Source organism: Cryptotermes secundus, unplaced genomic scaffold, assembly GCF_002891405.2.
Source record: "Cryptotermes secundus unplaced genomic scaffold, Csec_1.0 scaffold1755, whole genome shotgun sequence".
Taxonomy (NCBI): Eukaryota; Metazoa; Arthropoda; class Insecta; order Blattodea; family Kalotermitidae; genus Cryptotermes; species Cryptotermes secundus.
This window is the reverse complement of record NW_019731237.1, coordinates 244,631-266,784: the sequence shown is the minus strand read 5'-3', so window position 1 is coordinate 266,784 and position 22,154 is coordinate 244,631. Positions and strand designations below refer to the sequence as shown.

At 39.4% G+C, this 22,154-nt stretch overlaps 2 protein-coding genes across 7 annotated transcripts in view; one reads left to right on the top strand and one right to left on the bottom strand.

The window, feature by feature from the left end:
* LOC111866655 (protein IWS1 homolog) overlaps positions 1-11,360 on the bottom strand; it is a 51,503-nt gene extending 40,143 nt beyond the window's left edge. Inside the window, exons 1-2 of one of the 4 annotated variants that reach the window (XM_023855819.2) lie at positions 11,082-11,359; positions 10,883-10,992 (exon numbers count right to left, since the gene is read on the bottom strand). Coding sequence is in view for 1 of the 4 variants with exons in the window: in XM_023855817.2 (XP_023711585.1) it covers positions 11,082-11,097 (16 nt within the window). In the remaining 3 variants the exon portion in view is untranslated. Of the gene's footprint in view, positions 1-10,882 lie in introns of all 4 variants that reach the window. The other 3 variants (XM_023855817.2, XM_023855820.2, XM_023855821.1) reach the window with 3 other exon arrangements.
* Positions 11,361-11,544: 184 nt separating this feature from the next.
* Positions 11,545-20,941, top strand: LOC111866654 (UV radiation resistance-associated gene protein). Of its 3 annotated transcripts, XM_023855814.2 has the most exons (9): positions 11,545-11,968; positions 12,075-12,311; positions 12,391-12,667; positions 14,169-14,442; positions 18,247-18,548; positions 18,717-18,889; positions 18,976-19,202; positions 19,281-19,451; positions 19,530-20,941. In XM_023855814.2, the coding sequence occupies exons 2-9, from the start codon at positions 12,231-12,233 to the stop codon at positions 20,821-20,823; spliced, it is 2,799 nt and encodes a 932-aa protein (XP_023711582.1). In that variant the 5' UTR covers positions 11,545-11,968; positions 12,075-12,230; the 3' UTR covers positions 20,824-20,941. The 3 variants fall into 3 exon arrangements, with proteins under 3 accessions (XP_023711582.1, XP_023711583.1, XP_023711584.1); XM_023855815.2 differs by lacking the exon at positions 12,075-12,311 and having other exon boundaries at positions 11,545-11,817; XM_023855816.2 differs by lacking the exon at positions 12,391-12,667 and having other exon boundaries at positions 11,545-12,311.
* Positions 20,942-22,154: the final 1,213 nt, after the last annotated feature.

The following is a 22,154-nucleotide window of genomic DNA, read 5'->3' as shown; positions in this document are numbered from 1 at the left end:
AATGTTAAAAATATTAAAATTGTTCAGGATTTTTCATCCCTATGTCGTATCTCACTATGCGGGTCACACCTATCCTCTTCTGTCGGAGCATTCTTTCTATTTTCGTGTGTGTACTGTGCTTTGTGTTGTGTCTTGCTCCTGTGACTGCGTGTGTTATACTGCTGTGTTATACAATTAAGTTTAATAAAAAAGTTATGACAGTAAAATTCCCTTCCGGCCACACTATGGCCCTCGGGTTCACGCAGCCTCTAGCAGAAATGAGTACCAGGAATTAAATAAATAATTTGCCTGGGGAGTAAAGAGCAGCTGGCGCGTAAGGCTGACAACCTTACCGCCATCTTTGAGCTGACTGTCTACATAATGTGGGACCCTCAACATCTCACAACCCTATGGGCCTTCATGGCCTGTTACAGAGATAGGTTTATTTTTTTTATAGTAAAATTCCAAGAACTTCCATCCCTAATGTTCCCAATCCAAAAATAACTCTCCAACATATTGTAACGTGTCGGCAAACCAGAGGAGTAACTTCTATGGAAACGCTACAATAGACCGTTACAGAGGAGACAACAATTGCTCCATTGTAGTTCTAACAGGAGTCTCCATGGTTATAACAATGGGTTATTGCGTAGGAAACGCGGAGCCAACAATGCAGCGTTTCCACTGTTATAACAGAGGGTTCGTTACCTATCAGCGGCCAAGGTTATAAATAGCCCAGCTTCGACACGAAGCCTTCAGTCTCGGAATAGTCTTCGGAGAAGTCAGTCGCAGAATAGCCTTCGGAGAAGAAAGTCTTCATCGAGCCAGCTAAGAAGCCAGCCGTCATAAAGCCTCCGGAGAAGAGAGTCTCGGGCCAGCCTTCGGAGAAGAGAGTCCAGTGTCTCGCCGAATATTGTGAGCAGTGATTGTAACACTGCAAGTGTGATGATTGTAAAGTGTGTGTAAGGCGAGCGATAAGAATAAACTCGCTATATCAAAGAACGGCGTGAACTTATTTGTCGCGTTATACACCCAATACGTGACAATATGTTTACCACTCCATCCTTCACCCTCATTAAGCCATCCGTGTCAGTTTTCAGTCAGCCGTTGTTCGGATCAGATGTCTTATTCTACGTGAGTTTACACTAATGTATTTTGGTGTATCTCTATTTCATTTTAGGTATTTTTTTACTTCAGAATTTAGTTGATTTCTTACTTTTATTTTTAGGGCTTACTGTACACGCACAGATTCATAATTAAGAACATCTAAGTTACATGATGACAATGAATGAAGTGTGGCTGGCACTAGTTTTGGTAGTATCACACATAGTACAGTTAATGTTAGTTCTAGAACCATCGTGTCTCATTATATTGCAGACTATTTGAACTTCAGATTCATTTCATCTGGAGAATAGTAGCCATGTCCTAAGAGTGTTGTTTATTGTGAGAAACTGGCAAACCAGGCCATGGTTCCAGGTAAGCCGAAAAGACCTTCACACAATGCGCTCACATTTATGCAAGAAACCACGTGAATATTTTAAAAGAATTATAACTTATCAAATATGCCAGGCTAAACAATGGACCAAAATCACAAGTATTTCTGACAAACCTGAAGACTCAAGCTATGCCACTGTCAAAATTGTGGCAAAAAAGATTAAATCACATTCAACTGCTGAATCAGTAAGACTACCAGCATGCTATAAAAATGTAAGTATTATAAAGTTAATAGAAAGTGTTATTTTAAATATTTTAACATTAGCGTTTTAACTTAAAAACAGTTTCGGATGGAAAGTGAGAATTGATAGTGTACTCAACTATCCTAGCAAGTGTTGTGCTTTTACACGTCAACATATTGTAGCAGCGTCCACATAACAAACATAACTGTGAACATCATAAACAACGACAGTGTTTTCATAATTGTAGTAGGTGCCTCTGATGATGGTTGTGTCAAACCGAAACATGTAAGGCAGAAGTGATAAAGAAGTGACCTACAAATTGTTACACTCGACGGACTTTCTATTAACTTTGTGATTGATAGTGTAAGGGACCAAAAATGAAACAATTCAAAAAAAAAATGTAAGTATTATGTTTGGCGAGAAATATAAAACAGGGTTTTTGAAAATCCCTAAGTCAGATAACACAATTAGTCGACATATATGTGTCGACTAATATGTATATATGTACAATATATGTACTAATATATGTACAAGGCATATCTCAAGGGTCTGAGTCACAAGTGATAGCTACCATTAAAGAACCCAATTTCTTTGCCATCCAGTTGGACAAGTCAACTGACATGATTGGAAAAGTTCCATTTCTAGCATTCAGCAGGTTTGTTTGTAATGGAGACATCACTGAAAAATTTTTATTTTGCAAAACACTCTGGAAACAACAAAATGCCAAGGCATACTTGATGTTGTCAAAAGTTATTTCAGTTCTCACGATCTATTATGGAAATCATACATCAGCATCTGCATGAACGATGCTCCATCTGTCAGGAAGCATGAAAGTATTCATGCACTGGCCAAGCAAAAGAGCACTGGAACTGCTTTTACGCAGTTTCCTGCACAAAAAGACTTTCATTTCAAAATCAGCAGTACCTGAGGTCAAGAACGTACTGGATGAGAAGATCAAAACTACATCGGGGGTACGCCATTACAATTGAAGTTGTTTTCAGCACCATATTCTGCCACTGAAACTGCTCACATACATCTTCAACTGCACATGGAAGTGTGGCGGCTAACTCAAGGGTGAGTGCTTTCAAGGTACTATGACCCGAGGGAAGAGTTTATAATTTTTTTCGCTGTCTGAAGAGTCTGAGCTTGCTGACCTGTTTAGTGATGAGACCTGGTGCAATAAAGTTCCTCTCCTAGCTGACATCTCCCAAGCCTTAACACAATTAACAAGAGTATGCACTGAAAGAACGAAAATATTCTTACTTGAACTAACAAAATGAACCCTTTCAAGGAAAAACTAACACTGTGGGGAGCCAGAATCAAAAAACAGAAAAATTTTGAAATGTCTGAGTTGACAAAAAGTTGCAGACTGGAAAAGAATCTTGTCCATTTAATTCTACAAAGTTTGTCACTGCTGAGTGAAAACACTGAAAAGTATTCCTATCACTTGATGTTATCTTATTATTATACGTAGGTAAGTCAATAAGTAACTTTAACTGTTTCTTGCATCCTGTTGTGTATTTAATCAATATTAGAGTCAATTTTACCGACCACACAACATATTTTTATTATTATTACACTACATGTTTCGACCTCAAGAGGTCATCCTCAGGTGTATGAACACAGCTGTATAATTACACGCAATCACATTCGTCTTCTCACTTATTCGATCCTGTATCTTATTCAGGCCCATGCTCAATAATATATCAAGTTCCTCTCACAAAACACAAGTTAAAATATTATTCTAAATGTCAAAATTTTAAATTTTAAAATTTTAACTTTTGACACGCAAACAAAATTGAAAGTTAAAGTTAAAATTTAAAAACTTTAACTTTTGACATTTAGAATAATATTTTAACTTGTGTTTTGTGAGAGAGCTTGATATATTATTGAGCGTGGGCCTGAATAAGATACAGGATCGAATAAGTGAGAAGACGAATGTGATTGCGTGTAATTATACAGCTGTGTTCATACACCTGAGGATGACCTCTTGAGGTCGAAACATGTAGTGTAATAATAATAAAAATATGTTGTGTGGTCGGTAAAATTGACTCTAATATTGAAGTCAATAAGTAAGTTACAAATGGATATAGAACTTAAACAAATAAGAGTACTGATTTGAAAAGTGCCTTTATTTCTCAACATAATCTCCCTGTACATTGAGGCACTTGTCCCATCGTTTCACCAGCCTCTGAAAACCAGCAGAATAAAATTATTTGGGCTGCTGTCAGAACCAGGCGTGTTCACATGGCATGGCCTCTCTCGTAATGCATGACAGGTTGCATGCTTCCATTGAATGGCCTTACGAAGTTTCCTGAGGATGTTACAGTGGGAGTCGGCATTTACGGTTTGTAGCTGAGGCTGCAATGCAGTGAGCAGTATGCCTTCATGATCCCAGAAAACTGTGAGCGTCACTTTCCTGGGGGATGGTGTCACCTTAAACTTTTTTGGAAGGTGACACAGGATACTTCCACTGCACTGATGCATGCTTTGTCTCGTGCTGGTAATAGTGAACCCAAGACTCATCACCTGTGACAATTCGAGCTTGCATATCGTGTCCTTCATCATGGTAGCGATTGAGATGCTGTAATGCCAGACCCAGTCTTTGCATTTTGTGTAGTGGGGTCTGCACATGCAGCAGCAATCATGCACAGACTTTATGAAAACCTAATCTGTCATGCATTATGAATGAATGACTGAATGAATGAATGAATGAATGAATGAATGAATAAGGGGTGGGCCTTCTCAGCACTTGCTCCACAACCTACAGTGGTCTATTCTGCTTCCCCTTTTGATTATCCCTTCAGCAATCCTGCACTTCGAATGAAGCGTAGGATTTTGTACATGGGGGCGTCAAAATAGTCCCTTGGTTCCATAAAATACTGACCCAAGTGGCACAATCTTAAATAAGCTAAGGCCTCACATTCACACAGGATGTGTGTGGCTGTTTCATTTTCTTCTTGACACCTCTCACAAGTGGGGCTATCACTTAGTCCCAGTTTGAAGAGGTGTCCTTTAAGGTGGCAGTGTCCTGTAAGTAGTCCCACCACACATCATAGCTGGTTCCTGTTTAACTTCGACAGTTCCTTCGCTCTTTTAGCAGAGGGTCCTTGTATGAGTCTTTTTGCTTGCCTGAGTCCAGTCAAGGATCCCCAGTATTTCTTGTCTTTCATGTTTGTCCAGTCCCTGATTGCCTTTCTGGCAACTCCTATAGAGATGCCACAGGCTGGTTCAGGTCCTATGAATGGATGTTCAGCTCCAATCTTAGTTAATTAATCTGCTGTTTCGTTTCTAGCAATACCCTCATGCCCCGGCACCCATATCAGTTGTACCCTGTTATGTTTGGCCAGTTCCATGAGGGTTTGATGGCAATCCCAGACCAATTTTGAGTTGAGCTGGTGTTTGTTAAGCGCTTTAAGTGCAGCTTGGCTGTCAGATAGAATGTAGATGTTCCTATTTCTATAGTTCCTATCGAAATTCTCCATAATACATGCCGTCATGGCACATACTTCTGTCTGGAATACTGTTGTGTACTGCCCAAGGCTGAAACTAAGTTTCTGCCTCATGCCATAGCAGTACACACCAGCTCCAGTGTCCTTATTTATCTTGGAACAATCTGTATACCATATCAGTCCCCCTTTTCTATCAGGCCAAAACCCGTCTTCCCATTCACTCCTGTCAGGAAATCTGACTTGAAGGGTTTTTCATATACATGTCTCACAAGGAATGGTCTGATCCGACATGTCGAAACCTGCCCTCATTTTTTCTTCACTGCAAGAGTACATGCAACAAAATCCACTAACAAAATTTTAGCTGCTAATACGCACTGCAAGTAATTTTTAAAAATTGCTCAACATGGCCAATATTGTTGCCTGCCAGACCCTTGGAGAAATGTCCACCCCTAGCAGAGCAGAGCAGTACACAACATGCAACACAGCTGACTCACAGCCCAGGCTGGGGTTGTACAAACCTCTGGTACAAGCAGTTCTGCATACAGAAAAAATAAGTAACTTTGGCAATTTTTAAAAAATACTTGCCATGCGTATTAGCAGCTAAAATTTTGACAGTGGATTTTGTTGTGTGTACTCTTGCAGTGAAAAAAAAAATCAGGGCACGTTTCGACATGTCAGATCAGACCATTCCCTTGTCAGTATCATTTTGTCAGACCCCATATCTAAAATGGGTTCTTTTTCATGTCCTGAGTTATGTATGCATGGCCAAAACCATCGGATCTAGGTTTCCATTGTTCACTGTACTGGAGACGGTAGATCCCTGCCCTGGCCTCTGCCTTCAACTGTAGACGCAGTGGGGAGAGTCCAAGAAGTATCTCCAGTGCAGCTGTTGGAGATGTTCGAACTGCTCCTGTGATACCTAAGCAAGCCAACCTTTGCAATTTGCTAAGTTCTGCCTTGCTTGTCTTGAGTTTAACTCTGGACCACCATACTGTGGCGCCCTATGTAAGTATGGGTCTTACAACTGTAGGGTATATCCAATACACAACATGCGGCTGCAGTCCCCAAGTTTTACCAAACATGCTTCTGCATGTCCAAAAAGCCTTATAAGCTTTGTTAATGACCTTGTCCAGCTGCTTTTTCCATGTCAGTCCCTTGTCTAATACTAGACCAAGGAACTTGACATCACTGGAGAGCTGGATCATCTTATTGAAGAGGGTCGGTTCCTTAAGGCCCTTTATATTTCTCTTCCTAGTAAACGGTATAATTACTGTCTTATTGGGATTGATGGAAACACTTGTCATTTCATACCATCGTTGGACCATGAACAGAGCTGTTTGAAGATGCTCTGATACTGCTGAAAGGAATTTTCTGTTTATGAGGATTGCTATGTCATGAGCATATCCTACTGTATAATACCCATCATCAAGTCCCCACAGGAGAACGTCGACGACCAGGCCCCACAGTAGAGGCGAGAGCACGCCCCCCTGCAGACACCCCCTAGACGCGGACGCCCCCAGGGTTTTTCCTGATAATGTAGCAGCTATGGTCCTGCTTTCCAACATAGCACCGATCCACCTGCATATTGCAGGCTCTATGCCATGCTTTCGAGTGGCCTGTTTGATTATATCAAATGAGGTTCTATCGAAAGCTCCCTCTATGTCAAGGAATGCTCCCAAGGCAATATCCTTGCGTTCAATCACACTTTCTATGTGTGTTACCACATTGTGTAGTGCGGTTTTGGTAGATTTACCTGTTTGGTTGGCATGTTGGTTTCGGTGTAGAGGATATGTCCTCAATGCCCCATCCCTGATATGCCTATCCACTAGTTTCTCCATCGTTTTCAACAGTAAATGCTGAGAAATAAAGGCATTTTTCAAATCGGTACTCTTATTTGTTTAAGTTCTATATCCATTTGTAACTTACTTATTGACTTACCCTCGTATTTCAGCATCCTGTCGCATTGAAGTACCATTCTTATTAATCAAGTACACTGTCAATAATGCAACAATGATATACAAGACACCTAAAATATATATTTTTCACTGAAAGTGTAATTATAATAATTTAAAATGTTATTACATATCATAAAATGTCATTAAGACACCACAAATATATTTTATACACTAAAAGTAACTTACTTACTTACTTACTTACTTACTCATGGAGTTGAGCCCTTCTGGAGGAGCCGCCAATTCGGCAACTACTCAAGAATTTCCCAGCATTTTATGGAAACCGAAGGTTCATTACCGTGTTCACAAGAGCCCTCCACTGGTCCCTATCCTGAGCCAGATCTATTCAATCCATACCATCCCATCCTGTCTCTCTAAGATCCATTCTAATATTGTCCACACACCTATGCCTTGGTCTTCCCTGTGGTCTCTTTCCTTCTGGCGTTCCCACCAATATCCTATATGCATTCCTCGTCTCCACCATTCGTGCTACATGACCTGCCCACCTCATCCTCCTTGACTTGATCATTCTAATTACACTTGGAAAAGAGTACAAGTTATGAAGCTCCTCATTATGCAGTTTTCTCCAACCTCCTGTCACTTCATCTCTCTTCAGTCCACTAAAAGTAACTACTACTTCAAAAGATATTCTTACAATGTCTTAATGACATTTTATGATATTTAATAACATTTTAGAGTATTAAAGTTACACTTTTAGTGAAAAATATATATATTTTAATGTCATTTATATCACTGTTGCATTATTGATGGTGTACTTGAATAATAAGATTGATGTATCTTCCTTGGACTGGGTGAGAGATACATTTGTGTTAAGTGCATTCAAGTCGGCAGAATTAACTGTTGCTGAAGAAGATACACTGATGGATATAAGATATGACAAAACACTGAAATTGAAGCACTCATCAACAAATATGACTTCATTCTGGTTGTCTCTCTGACAAGAGTACCCGATCATCAGACAGAAGGCAACTGAAGCACTCCTTCCTTTCTCTGCATCGTATCTGCAGTGCTGGATTCTCTGCTATGAACATGATCAACAGCAAGAACAGGTCGCGGCTTCAAACAATGGAGGAGGACTTGAGGACATGCTTGTCAACCATCTGACATCAGACGAGGAACATCATAAGACAACATCAAGCACAGTCTCCCACTGATATGTTTATGTTTACAAAAATACTTTTTATTTCCACTCGTGTTTATATTTAAAAAATCTTACTTTCTTTATATTTATTGCAAACAGAAAACATTACTGTAGCATTACAATTTTTCATCACAGAGCAGACTATTTTATTCAAAACCTGATCTGTCATTATTTCATTGTGAAAAAGAGCGGGTTTGTGACAGAGAGAGAGAGAGAGAGAGAAGGGGAGGGAACAATTTATTGAGATACATGTAATATATCACAGAATTTTTTATACATGATATCTTTTCAATTACACCTTATTTCAAAATTTGGAATAATAACAAACATGAACATATATTTTAAAAATAAATCTTTTGAAACCCATGATCAGCTTTATTTTTTAAATAAACACAATTATTAGAATTTTAGCTACTAAACTTTTAAATACAATTTTAATAGTCATGTTTAGCAATCAAATCTCTCCTTGAAAATCTGATGGCATGCCTTGACAATTTTGTGCCTTGTTCAGTGTGCCATGAGTTGAAAAAGGTTAAAAATCTCTGACCTAGGGTAATCCACAGGTATCAAGGGCAGTTATAAATGATTGGCAGAAACCATGTCACCTTGTCTGCCTCCTACTGGCAGTTGCCAGAAGTAGCAGGTTGCCCTGGCTGACTTATAGTGGTAGTGCCTTAAGGTAATTTTCCAAACTCATGGTCCATGGACATCAGATATCCATGAAAAAATTCATATGGTCTGTGTTCACCTTCAAAATCAAACTGAGGTCAGCCTATCACATTGAATATCTGTGAGTTTATGTAATTTTGTATTTATACACAAATAAACATGGCATTTGCACAGCAATACCTTTATATTATTTTCATTTTAAAAGTCATTAGAATATTGACTAAATTTCATTCTTATTCCATTCACAATGCTTAAAATCCTTTTTTCAATATTCAGGTGGTCCACCAAAGAAAATCTGCACAGTAAGTGCTTTGTGGTATAAAATTTTCAGAATTCCTGCTTTGAGGTAAGTTGCAAGCTACCATGCCAAGGCTTGTGTGGCACAGAAGAAGCAGTGTCATAAATGCTGCCCTTCGGATACATGGTGATCTCCCACTGTATCTGCCCCCTCCCCATGCCTGGTATTGGGGGGGGCTCTATGGAGGATGACAGTATTTATGTAGCTTCTTGCAGGTTGCCTATAGAATGGCTCCACTGCAGTTCCTGCCATTTATGCTGTAGGACCCATGGCAAGACCTGTGATCTTAAATCAAAGCTTATGCACTGGTTATACAGAGGTATACAAAGGATTATGATTATGTATGAATCAACTGTATTGTGGCTGAGAGCTGGTCTCGCTACAGCCAGGGCTGAACTTGGTTGCCTGCAGTGGCTACAGTGCTGCAGAGTCTGATGTTTCAAAGGAATGTACAGCCCCAGTATTGCAACAAGATGCTCAAATATAACATTAACAATTTATTACCTGCACAGTTCTATCTTCTTGGATGTAACACTCTGGATTCCACACTGAAAGTCAACTGACATTTAAGAGGAACATGTCACCTCTGTCTTCAGGATTGAAGAATAAGCAAAGTCAGAAACCAGCACAAAGCAGTCAGCAAGCAAAGCTTCAGGCTGGCTGCTTGCTTAGCCTATTCTTCAACCATAATCAAAGCATTATAGTCCAGGACACAGAAATCTTCATTAACACTATTGTGATAACCTCAAAACCTACAATTTCTTACCTGTTAACAGATAATATAGAGGCTACAGAACACAATAAGCAAATGGCTTGTAGTGGAAGGGAAACAATTAAAAAAAGAAAAATGAGAAACCCTAGCCAATGAATTAAAAATCAGAAAGGTGAAAAGGGCAAAAATGTAACTGCTTTAGTTATCATATGTTTCTACAAAGATTTGTTTCTTATATACTTCAGTAATTTAAATATTGCAAAAAAAAATATGCAATGCCATAAACATGAGTTTAAGCAGTATTTCCAGTTATTGGAACTAATACAAACCTAATGAACCCAAATCATTCTAACTCGCCTAACATAACTGACATACTACAATAATGATATTTAAAAATGGAATTGTGAGTATGCAGATTCTAAACATTTCTGACAATGGTGTAAAACACTCAGAATTACTGGGTTTTTGGACTTTGTCTATTGTTCAGTATTCTCAAAACTAGAGAACACACTTCGGAAAATGGATCTGTTTCCATCCTCAAGTGAAAAGGAAGACATCAACTCTGTTGGGTCCCTTAGGAAGAGCTAACCTGTCACTGGAATGACCAAGGTCAATTCTTTCTAAGGGACAAAGAAGGTAGGTGTTTCCCTCTTCACCTGAGGACAGAAACAAATCCAATTTCCGAAACGTTGTGTTTTCTATTTTTCAGAATGCTGGACGATGGACAAAGTATGACAACCCAGTAATTCTGATTGTATGTGTTTCAACCTATTAACCCTCTCAGGTCTGCATGCGTATCTTAACATGACACCTTACCACGTACAATTTATTTAGTCCAATATTCAGTACCATCAGACTAGTTTCTACTTTGGCTTAGGACACAATTTTCCAAATGGTGGGCCAAACCAGGAATCAATTCTTTCGCACCCTAACCAAGCTGAAAATGGAGTACAATTAAGACCGATCATAAAACAGAATGCGTTACCTTGCTCAAGATGCGTTTCTGCGTATTCTTAATAGTACATAAGCACGATATATTTTAATTGGTCTTCCTTCGTTCTAATTTCACTCACAGAAGAAGCATTTTTTAATTACCTTGGCAGGAACATGCAAAAAAAATCCAAAATGTCAACAACACAGCAAGAATCAATTAATATCCACACAAATAAAGATTTCATTATTACCGTCTTCAGAATTCATAGTCTTGCTGTACACGCTGTTACTACTGCTACTATCTTCTCCTAATTCAGTGCGTTACAAAACTACAACAAACATTCCAACCTACACTTAAACTTGGCCACTTGACCAATTAACTATCCGGACAGGCACCGACGGCCGACGATAACCACCAGGACGACCAGGACGACCAGTACCATCAGTATCGACCACAGAAGTCCCGACCGCCCCAACAATTATTACACCAAGTACAAGACGTACAAGAGCGCACAAGAGCCACAAAGAACTGTACCAACTACGAAAAAACTCGAGAAGAGAGCCACTACAAAAATTCAGTTTATCATATGTTAGGCGCCGTGATCTTCGTAATATGATCAAGTACACGTTCCATGATCCGTGCCTAGTACCTCTGGGACCTCTGCGACTGGGACCCTTGGTACCACTTGTAACAAGCAGTGTTAGGAAGGGTGGTTAGCTTTGGATAGTGAAATATAAATAAATGCATTCTATTATAACAATTGCTAAAAAGAAATTTTAGAAATAAAATTGATATATACGTTACACTATAATAAACTCATCCTGCATATATTTCAGCAAACTATGTATCTTAATTGGACTTGTAAATACACGCCCGAAGATATTTCGTTCGTCAAATTTTCTGCCGTTTTCTTCTGCTAGAAATTGCTGTCAAAATCACGTCTGTTGAAATGTGCATCTGTTCACAATGTTGCAGATGAAGATAAGGTTATAATTTGATACCCTTGCTCTCATTATTCGACAATTGCGTATGATCCTATTTAGCATATTACGTGAATTAGTTGTCATGCTAAGTGGTTCTAATCTTCTTACCCATTGCAGTAATAGTGTCACAAGACTTGAATGTTCGAGACAGACGGTATGCACACGTCTTTTAGCTCGAAATTATGTTATCGTATACATATCTGGATGCTTTACGACTGACATTAGTGTAAAGTATTTGACATTTTCGTATTTTGTTACAGTGTCAAGGTTAATGTTGGAAATGTGCTAGTTTGTGACTAATGGTGTGGTGCTAAGGATGTCTAAATACCGTGAGACATTAAATTACATTTTTATAACAACGAAGATATGAGGTATTAACAAATTGGATGTAGGAGCTCGTATATAAGGGGTAGGCAATGTTGTATCAGTCTCAGTACATAGTGCAGCAGCATGGTGCTGTTAGGTGGAAGGAATGGATTCCTCTTGTATCTCAGCAGGTAAATAAACGTAGTCTATATTTTTATACTTTCTTAATTTTAGATGTTAATTCTAACTCTCTTATATCTGTTATTTTAGCTTCGCCTTCGCAACCTTATACAAATCATTGCATACAATGTTTGTGTGAATGAGAAACACAACCCAGGTAGAGGCACCAATGGATCAATTAGCGTACAAGGATCAATGAACAGAAAGTTGAAAGCGGAAGTGATGAAGGCTTCTTTCTACTATACCCTTCACTTGACCACCATGTCAGCTCCATTCTATACCAGTGAAAAACTGGAGAGCAGTAATCCAAAATGGGCAGAGATTGAAATCAGAGATCTGACATGTCACGTAAACACAGCAGTTAATGGTATGTAAGTTGGTGTGGTCAGACAGTTCAAAGTTATTAATAATAATAATTCCTTTTACTGTGTATGTAGATTTGTATTATATTACTAAATGAAGGGCAACATCACACAATTTTTAAATGTTCCCAAAATTCACCAGCTTGAAGTTGTTTGTTTTTGTCACTCAATTATAATGCCATAATCAGGGCAAAACTATGTCCCCACCCCCATATTTTATATTAATAGACATGTAAAGTGTATTGTTTCCAAATGACAGTTAATTTATGACTTACTAGAGAATTAATATTTTTAAAGAGCTCTCTTCATAACAATCATCTTATGTAACAGTTCCATAACCATAAACTCATCAGTGTACTACTACTTTATGTTGTCTCCAGCCAAATGTTAGAGATGTTATAATGATGGATGTGATAGTGTATTGCCTGGTCAGGGCTGTCACACAATTTAGGAAGTGATTATGGATGAACAATGGACTGATGATAGCAGAGAAAAACCTGTTACAATGCCAGTTTGTCCACCATGAATTTCATATGAAGTTACCCTGCTGTATGTTAGTATGTCCCAGGATTATGCCACTTATTCAAGTAAAATGAAAGGTATCCCTGTAATAGGCTGTGGAGGCCCATAGGGTTGTGAGATGTTGAGGCTCCCACATTTTCTAGACGATTGGCTCATAGATGACGGCAAGGTTGTCAGCCTTATGCGCTGGCTGCCCTTTACATCTAGGAATATTCTAAGAATATTCCTGGTTCTCATTTCTGTTAAGAGGCTGAGTCAACCCCAGGGCCATAGTGCAGCTGGAAGGATTAGGTCAATTGAAAAAAAAATCCAGTGACTTCATTGGGACTTGGAACTCGTGACCTTCTGCCTTGTAGCATAGTGCCCCTACTTATTCAAAGATATGAATATTTTATACTAGCATGTTTGTGCAGGAAAACTTTCACTACAGTTTGAGGAACAATTTTTGATGTTCATGATGGTTACTTACAGTTCATGTGTCTGGATTCTGAGACTCACGCATGTTTTTATGATCTTCAGAACATGTTTCATTATGATTAATATGGAAATATGTTAAGGCTGCATATTCTAAGATACATGCCTCTGTTGGTCTCCTTATATTGGACTAGAAAAGCTTGTATTAAGTAATCACTAAGCATTCATTTAGGTTACTTAGTAGTTATAATGTAACAGCAAAGTTAACAGTTCTGAGTTTTTCTTATTAGAACAAACATTTGTTTTTTTTACCTAGTCATTATTAATGTCCAAGTTACAGAGCGTAACATTTTCACATCTACCCATTACCATTATTAGTTTTCTACAGACAGACACATATACATTCCATGATATAGCATGACAGATGCATTTCCATGAATTCCCTTATACCTATTCCTTCTGCATTTTATATTATAATTTCCATCACATCGTATTTATGTATAATGCGAATTAAGTGTAGACACCGGAAATGTATTTAAATCTAAGCATCAGAGAATGTGTAACTTGCAGGGATTGTCATCCGCATGTGGTTGCATCGTGAAGGAGAGCCAGATCATGTGATAACAGTGTGGGGTGTGTACTTCAGTGGTCTGCTGTATCTTGGCCCTAAGCTGTCACTGGATCCTGCAGTCTTGAAGCTTAACACCATTGTGTTCCACATGCATGGTGGGTATTTCACAGCGTTTGAGAGCTTCAAGGAGACCCCTCTGAAGATAAGGAACACCACTGTGACAGTGAGTGCTGCAGATGCACAGCCCAGCTACAATGTGAATCTGCTACTCAGGTACTGTACCCCAGATATATAATAAATGTTAATTATATGTTTTCTGTGAAAATAAAAACAGATGAAGGTATCACAATATAAATAGTGAAAGATAATAATGCACCACCTATCAGTTAAAAATTAAGAAAGCTGCATTTCTTCTCTAAATATTCATGAAATAATTAAAACAAACATTCATATGTTCATGGATAAAATATACTTTGGCAGAAGTTCAAAAGACTCAGTGGCATAATGGCAGATCTACATGTTACAGCAAAGATATAGGTATGTGAACAAATAATTTGTTGGCTGATTAAACATAGGAAGATGCTGTACACTTCATGTGTTTTGTATACCCCAATTAAGCAGTGTAATGTATTATTTATTTTATGGTGTTTAATTTAATTTGTATTTTATGTGTCTGGCATTTCTTGAGATTCCTGTGAGAATTAGTTAGTCCTCTGGATAGCTTCCTGGCATTTTACAGGTCTAGTTGACTGAGGGGTTGCTACTTTTCAGTCTTCAGACAGGATGTAAGTACAGCATTCCTTCCACACATAACTGTAAGGGCGAGGACACATCAAAGAAACTGGTACCTGCAACTTCAAAGAAACGTCACCAATTTAGAACAGGGAACTAGTTTCCAGATTAGCATATGCACACTGAGACTTGTTTGATTACTTGTCTCACATCATTTCAAGTGGGTGTATTCAACCAGCTTAATATGTGATTGTAATTTTTAATTTTGATAACTTTTTGATAATAATTTTGATCGTGTCATTATGTCAGTGGCCAAGACAGTGTGAGAAGAGTTGAAATGGGAAAAGAAAATGTGAGTGGATCCATTCTTCCATGACAATATAAACTCAGGTGCTTATATTGTTTCAAAAGAAATTAACCAGGATCCAGAATTGTTTAAATAATTTTATCTAACGAGCACTGAAAGCTTTTCTTTATTACTGGATCTTGTAGGACCTCAAGTTTAAAAAAAAAAAGATAAAAATTTTTGTACAGCTGTATCAGCAGAAGAAAGCCTACTCTGCCACTGGATGACAGCAGTGAGATACTTCCCTACAACTTTGTAGCAGATGAAATATGTCCATTCAAAATAAAGGTAATGCGACCTTAACCTAGAAGAATGCTAATTAACAAAAGATGCATGTTTAATTACAGACTCTCGTGTCTGAAAAATTGTAGAACATACATTTGGTATACTAAATGCCAAGATCAAGATAGTTGAGGGGCCAAAATGCTGCAAAGAAGAAACCGTGAATTCAGTCATTAAAGCAATTGTCGTCCTCCACACTTTCATTAGAACTCAGGAAGGGCTGTTTTGTGAAGGATCTGAGAACTATGCAGTAGATCAATCCCAGCCATCATATTTTAAATGAAGATGATGAGAGAAGGCAAAGACTATCAAGGGCACAGGGTTTACTAAATCAGCTGGCTGACTATTTCTTAATGACAGGAGAAATTTCATCTCAGTGGAGTTATATTAATTGAATTCAACTGACAGTTGTAAAGGATGAGGGCTAACCTAATTGCTGACTTATATCACACAATGTGGGTCACATTGTATTATTCTGTTTGCACTGTTTTAGCAGTCCTATTCTGTAGTTGGATCCTATTTTAATTTTTAATTATAAAGCATAGGTCGCAGGTTCAAGTCCCGGTGAGGTCATTGGATTTTTTTCAATTGACCTAATCCTTCCAGCCGCACTATGACCCTGGGGTCGACTCAGCCTCTAACAGAAATGAGTACCAGAAATTAATTAAATAATTTCCCTGGGAAGTAAAGCGCGGTCGGCACATTAGGCTGACAACCTTACCGCCATCTTTGAGCCGACTGTCTAGATGATGTGGGACCCTCAGTGTCTCACAACCGTATGGGCCTTCACAGCCTGTTACAGGAATAGCTTTACTTTTTTTATATACATCTCAGACTACTTCTTCTCATGAGAAATTCTTCCCCAGGCCAAATCTGTTTTGTCCCACTTAGCATACTCTGAGTGGCATTATACATGTGGCAGCGTAGTTGATTGAGGCACAATGCTACAAGCCGGAAGGTCATAGGTTCGAGTGCCGATGAAGTCAGTGGACTTTTTTCAGTTGACCTAATCTTTCCAGCCACACTATGGCCCTGGGGTCGACTCAGCCTCTAACAGAAATGAGTACCAGGAATTAATTAAATAATTTCCCTGGGAAGTAAAGCATGGCCGGCGCATAAGGCTGACAACCTTACCTTTATCTTACCTTATCTTTGAGCTGATTGTGTAGATAATGTGGGACCCTCAACGTCTCACAACCCTATGGGCTTTCATGGCCTGTTACAGGGATAGCTTTACTTACTTTCTTTACCTGGCTTCTGCTCAGTTAACTGCACAGAAACAAAATTAGCAGCTTTGTCAACCTTTCAAGCCATATAAAGAAGCAAATGAATCATAGAAGCACGTTAAACTGTTGAAACTAGAATACTACTCCGCAATGGAACTGTAAGAAGACTGGCTTGTTCAGTTTCATGGGAGTTGTGTTGCCATTTCTCAAGTTTGTGCTGCTCAGTTCTATTCCACATGTGCCAGTTTCTTTCGCATGTCCTTGACCAGACAGTTATAAGGCAATGACTCAAGTCACCAAAGCATCACACTGACAGTGGGGTATATCATGAGAAGCTGAGGCTGACCTTTTGGTAGGAGAGGCTTTAAAAGGTGCATCATACCCCTTGTGCAAGCATAACAAAATTAGGAGGGAATTCAAAAGAACGGGACATCATCTTTCACAAACTGTTATCCTATTAGCAGCTAAGGAGACAACAGTTAGGACGATCAAAATGATAGAGAGACAAAGACCATCTTGTGATGCACAGGAACAGATAGTAAAAACCTAACCCTAGAAGATTCATGATGTTAATGTATTTAATCATAATTATTACAAATTGAGTGTCTGAATATATATAGTTTACAAAAAAGCAATGTGGAGTCATAAGGCTAAAGTATTGCCTTTACACTCATGCAAGAGTAGTCCCTCCAGCAGTTGGAACATTCCAGTGTTTCCTCCATTTACATAAAATATAAATATATTACAGGAGATTGTTTGTATCCATTTCTTCATCTGGGCTTGCAAATCATATGATATGGGAACCAAAAAATTTCTATTTTGAGTAGATGTTTGGCAATCAGTCATGTCCAATGAGAAGTCTCAATTTTGCAACAGCTGTCTCATAAGGATTAAGTCTGGTTAAACCACTTGCTTTCATGGCTGTTTGTTTTAAATTACTGTTTGTATGGGTAACCAAACCATTACATATCTTGTGAGTGGACAATATATCAGGGTTTTACTTAGTAACAGGAGCTTTTTTTTTTTTTACTAATTTAGATCCTGATTTCAGTTTCCACGAACATTTTATGTGACATGTCTTGTACTACTGACCTGTTGTTAGGTTGAGTAAAACTATGAATGTGAGATGGCAGGATATGTCACATGCATTGGGGGGTCAAGAAGTTCACACAGAAGAGACCACTTGGGATGCCAAGGCGTAGATAGAATAATTGTGATGTGGATCATATAGAAACAGGTTATAAACTGTACAGAACTGGATGTCCAAAGTGTGGTTTTGTGACCATCATGACATACTTGTTTGAAAACAACAGGAAATTTACTGAGTAACTGAATAAATACTTTGTATCCAAGTTCCTGTAATGTGGATTTGATGAATTTGCTGTGCTGGTGGGTTTCTTCTTTTCTCAGTCAAGATTAAGAGGAGTTCTTGAATCCTTGATTTATATAATTAGCTAATGGGACTAAGGTACACCCTATCATCTATTTTAGGCTGCACACAATTCAGCAGGTCATCAAAAAACAGGTGTTAGCAGCACAGAATCTGCGAGAAAAGATCTCTGTGGGAGGCTTCACAACCAGTGAGTCACGAGAAAATGCTGTGCTGCGCTGTCTGCTCAACAAAAGCCACCCCAAAGCACCAGAACGACAGGAATTGCTGCGTGTCAGAAAAGACATGGAGCTGGTGCGTTTTCGGGTTTCGATGCTGAGTTACGAGAAGTCAAGGAAGCAAGCAGAAGTGCGGCAGTTAGAGAAGATGAAGTCTACCCTTTATGAGACCAATCAGGACAGAGGTACTGCAAACAAACTTAAACAACAAAAGTCAGATACCTTTCAGTTGCACAGCTTTTCTGTGCTCAGGTATCATAGTGGTATCATTGGGATGGTAATTACAGAACATGCTCTCAAGTACACAAAGCACATGCAGCACCAGTTACCTATTCCATATTTAATGCTGCCAGGTATGCAGCTGATGGACCGTTACCAGAACTTGCATAAAGACATGGAGCATGTGAAAGAATGGAAGAGAAATTTTGTGGACATGAGAGAGGCATTCCTGCTCACAGGTGCTCAGCTCAGTTCCCGGCAGAAACAACTGATATCTGAGCTCAACCTCATCTACCCAATTGTACAGGTAAGCGTTGTATTGTGACAGATTGATAAGATATTACTCGTATATATCACCAACACTTTTATCCCAAATACTCTTTCTGTTACTAGATGCCAGACAATAAGTATACCATCTGTGGAGTGCACCTGCCAAACTCCGAGGACTTCGCAGGTAGTGATGAGGTGATGATTTCAGTGGCACTGGGGTTTGTAGCACATCTGGTGCAGATGATCTCCATCTTTCTTCAGGTTCCCCTTCGCTACCCAGTTATTCACTTTGGATCTCGCAGCAAGATTGTGGACCATGTAGTGGAGAAGATCCCTGACAAAGATCGGGAGTGAGTCTCATGAAGTCAGTCTTATCCTTGCAGTAGTTCCCATATGCTTTCTCTGACAATTCTTGTGGACCTTTGCAGGTTTCCACTGTTCTCCCGGGGCAAGGACAAACTGCAGTTCAACTATGGTGTGTACCTACTCAACAAGAATATTGCTCAGCTGCGCTGGTACTTCAACCTGCCCACCCAAGACCTCCGTGCCACACTGCCAAACCTCACAGCCCTCCTCCACTTTTGGCCTGGCCCTAACATGTAAGACAGATGTGATTCTACATTACAGTTTAAATTCATAAATATCTTGACAAACTTACAATTAAGTATGCTTTTCAGGCTGGAGACTCACCATTGCACATTGTCTGGCTCCTCACTCGACTTGCGTAGCTCCTCGCAAAATGCAAGTCCAGTTGGAAGTCTTCAGGTGGGAGGGTTCCGGAGACAGCCACCAGGAGGCATCACTCAGCACTTTGAAAAGGGTCACAGAGTCTGCAAGTCAATGGGCAACTCAGAACTGGGAGTCCAGATGAAAACTTCTAATCTGGACATGCAGTCTGTGAATGACTTCACAGTTGCTGTCGCTAGCAGTAATGGAGTGGTGACAAGTCTTAGTTACTCTCTGGACAAAGGTTTGGATGAATATGAGGAGATTAAGAAGGCACAGAACACGTTATGGCTCACAGAAGCCAACATTATGAAGCAGCAAAGAGCTGTACGGAACTTGGCTCATGTGGGATCAGAACCAATACTTACTCAAAACCTGCACAAAATGATCATACGGAGGGACCATGACACAGCCAGTTCTAGTGATGAAGCTCAGAGGTGGTTTTTGCAGAACTGGCAAGCACATGGTCCTGCCCCTATCTGTTCTGATGATGACACTGATGTTCTTCACAATCCCACAGCATTGTCAGACCAAAGCTCTTCAAATGTATATATGGGGATGAACAAATCTAAAGAAGATAACATGCAACAAAATGGTCTCAACATAGATGTTATGCAAATGAGACCTCAAAGTGAAGGAGATGGGAGCAGTTTCATTTGGGATCACAGTGCACTGGGAGAAAATAGCAGTCCATTACCTACAGTGCATGATACTACCAACACAGAAGACAGTCCCTGTGTGAATGTTAATAATACACACTGGAAACCAAACATCACTCAGACTGCCAATAAAGACAATACAGAAAATGGTGGCACAGTGATTCCAGAGGACAGCTGGTGTGTTCAGGAGTTGGTAACTTTGCAGTCATTGCAAACACAGTCATCTGCTGGGGGACAAGATATAAATGCATTAAATAGTTCTTCTATGTTACATGTTGTAATCCCAGATAATTCCAGTATAAGTGCCAGTTTGAAAAATGGCAAGGAGGTGGGACCTGTGGAAGACAGTGTGTTTACAGGTGCATCTGTAGTGAGGGAGGGTTGTTATGAGGCCATGGGAATGAAACATCTGTCCTGTGAGGGTAACAGTGAGCTAGAAAAGCTGGTAGGCTTCAGAAGCATACTTGAGAGTCCAATAGTGGATAGTGTCTTGACGAGACGGACAGAAGCTTTAGCTAGAAGGACGGCAAGCTTTAATTTGGTGAGGACAAGACACAACAGCTCCCTTGAGGATGGCTCACCATGATGCAGAACCTGTTGCTGTTTTCAGTGGACCAACTGTAGACATGTTTTGTAAATTCACTGTAACTGTACATGCTGGTAGTATCTGACAAAATAAACAACTTGTACATGCACATCATCAATGCTTCAGATTCCCCATTCTGGCTTGGGCTTGTTCATCTTGGATGTTTTGTACGTCCATTTATTCTGCTTTTCTTATTATAGCATTCTTCATATATTCCTGAGTCAATAGAAAGGGAAAATTGTTTTATGAAACAGCAGATTGCTATCTGATTTGATCCATTACCCAAAACTGCTTCTATGAGCAGCATCACACACACAGTAAAAGTTCTGTTAAGTTCTTGTATATGCAGATATATGAGAGGCAGTCAAATGAAAATGGGTCAGAAGCCAAAACATATTAAAGAACATTTCTTACCTCAAAAGTAATCTCCAATACTTTTAATACGTGGGGCAATCCAAAAGTTACCGAAATTTGAATTTTGTGCACGAATTGTTATGAGTACATCGAAATACCGCTAGAAGTCTCCTCACACATCCTTCTTGAATCAGTGTGGCAAGCGGCGTCGAGTTGAGTGTTTGGGTTTATTGTTGGTGAACATATTTCCATTGTTGTGTTTCCGTGAGTTTGCGGTTTTGCGATGGCTGACCTGAGAGAACAGCGTGTCTGTATAAAGTTTTGTTTCAAACTTGGGAAAACGGCTACAGAAACACACCAAATGTTGAAGCAAGCTTTTGGTGAAAACAGTTTAGGCCAGATACAAACTTAAAACTGGTATAAGCGTTTTAAAAATGGCCGAACATTGATTGATGATGACGATCGTTTGGGACAGCCATCACCGGGCAAAACACCAGAAAATGTCATGAAAAATAGGGACCTGATTCTGCAAGATCGTAGACTGACCATCCAAGACCTCTGTAACACCTTGGGACTAAGTTATGGTACATGTCAACGAATTTTGTCAGAGGAACTGAACATGAGGATTGCGGCGAAGTTTGTGCCACGACTGCTGCAAAATGAACAGATGCAGAGTCGCTTGGAAGTCTACAGGGAACTTCAGCAACAGCTTCAAGAGGATCCAAACTTTCTTTCGAAGGTTGTCACTGGTGACGAAAGTTGGGTTTATGGCTACAACCCTGAAAGCAAGCAGCAATCGTCACAATGGAAGAGCCCTTCTTCACCTCGGCCAAAAAAAGCTCGACAAGTCAAGAGCAACATTAAGTCCATGTTGATCTGTTCTTTTGATATTGACGGGATTGTTCATAAGGAGTTCGTCCCTCCTGGTCAGACAGTCAATAAAGAGTTCTATCGCGATGTTCTAAGGCGTTTGAGGG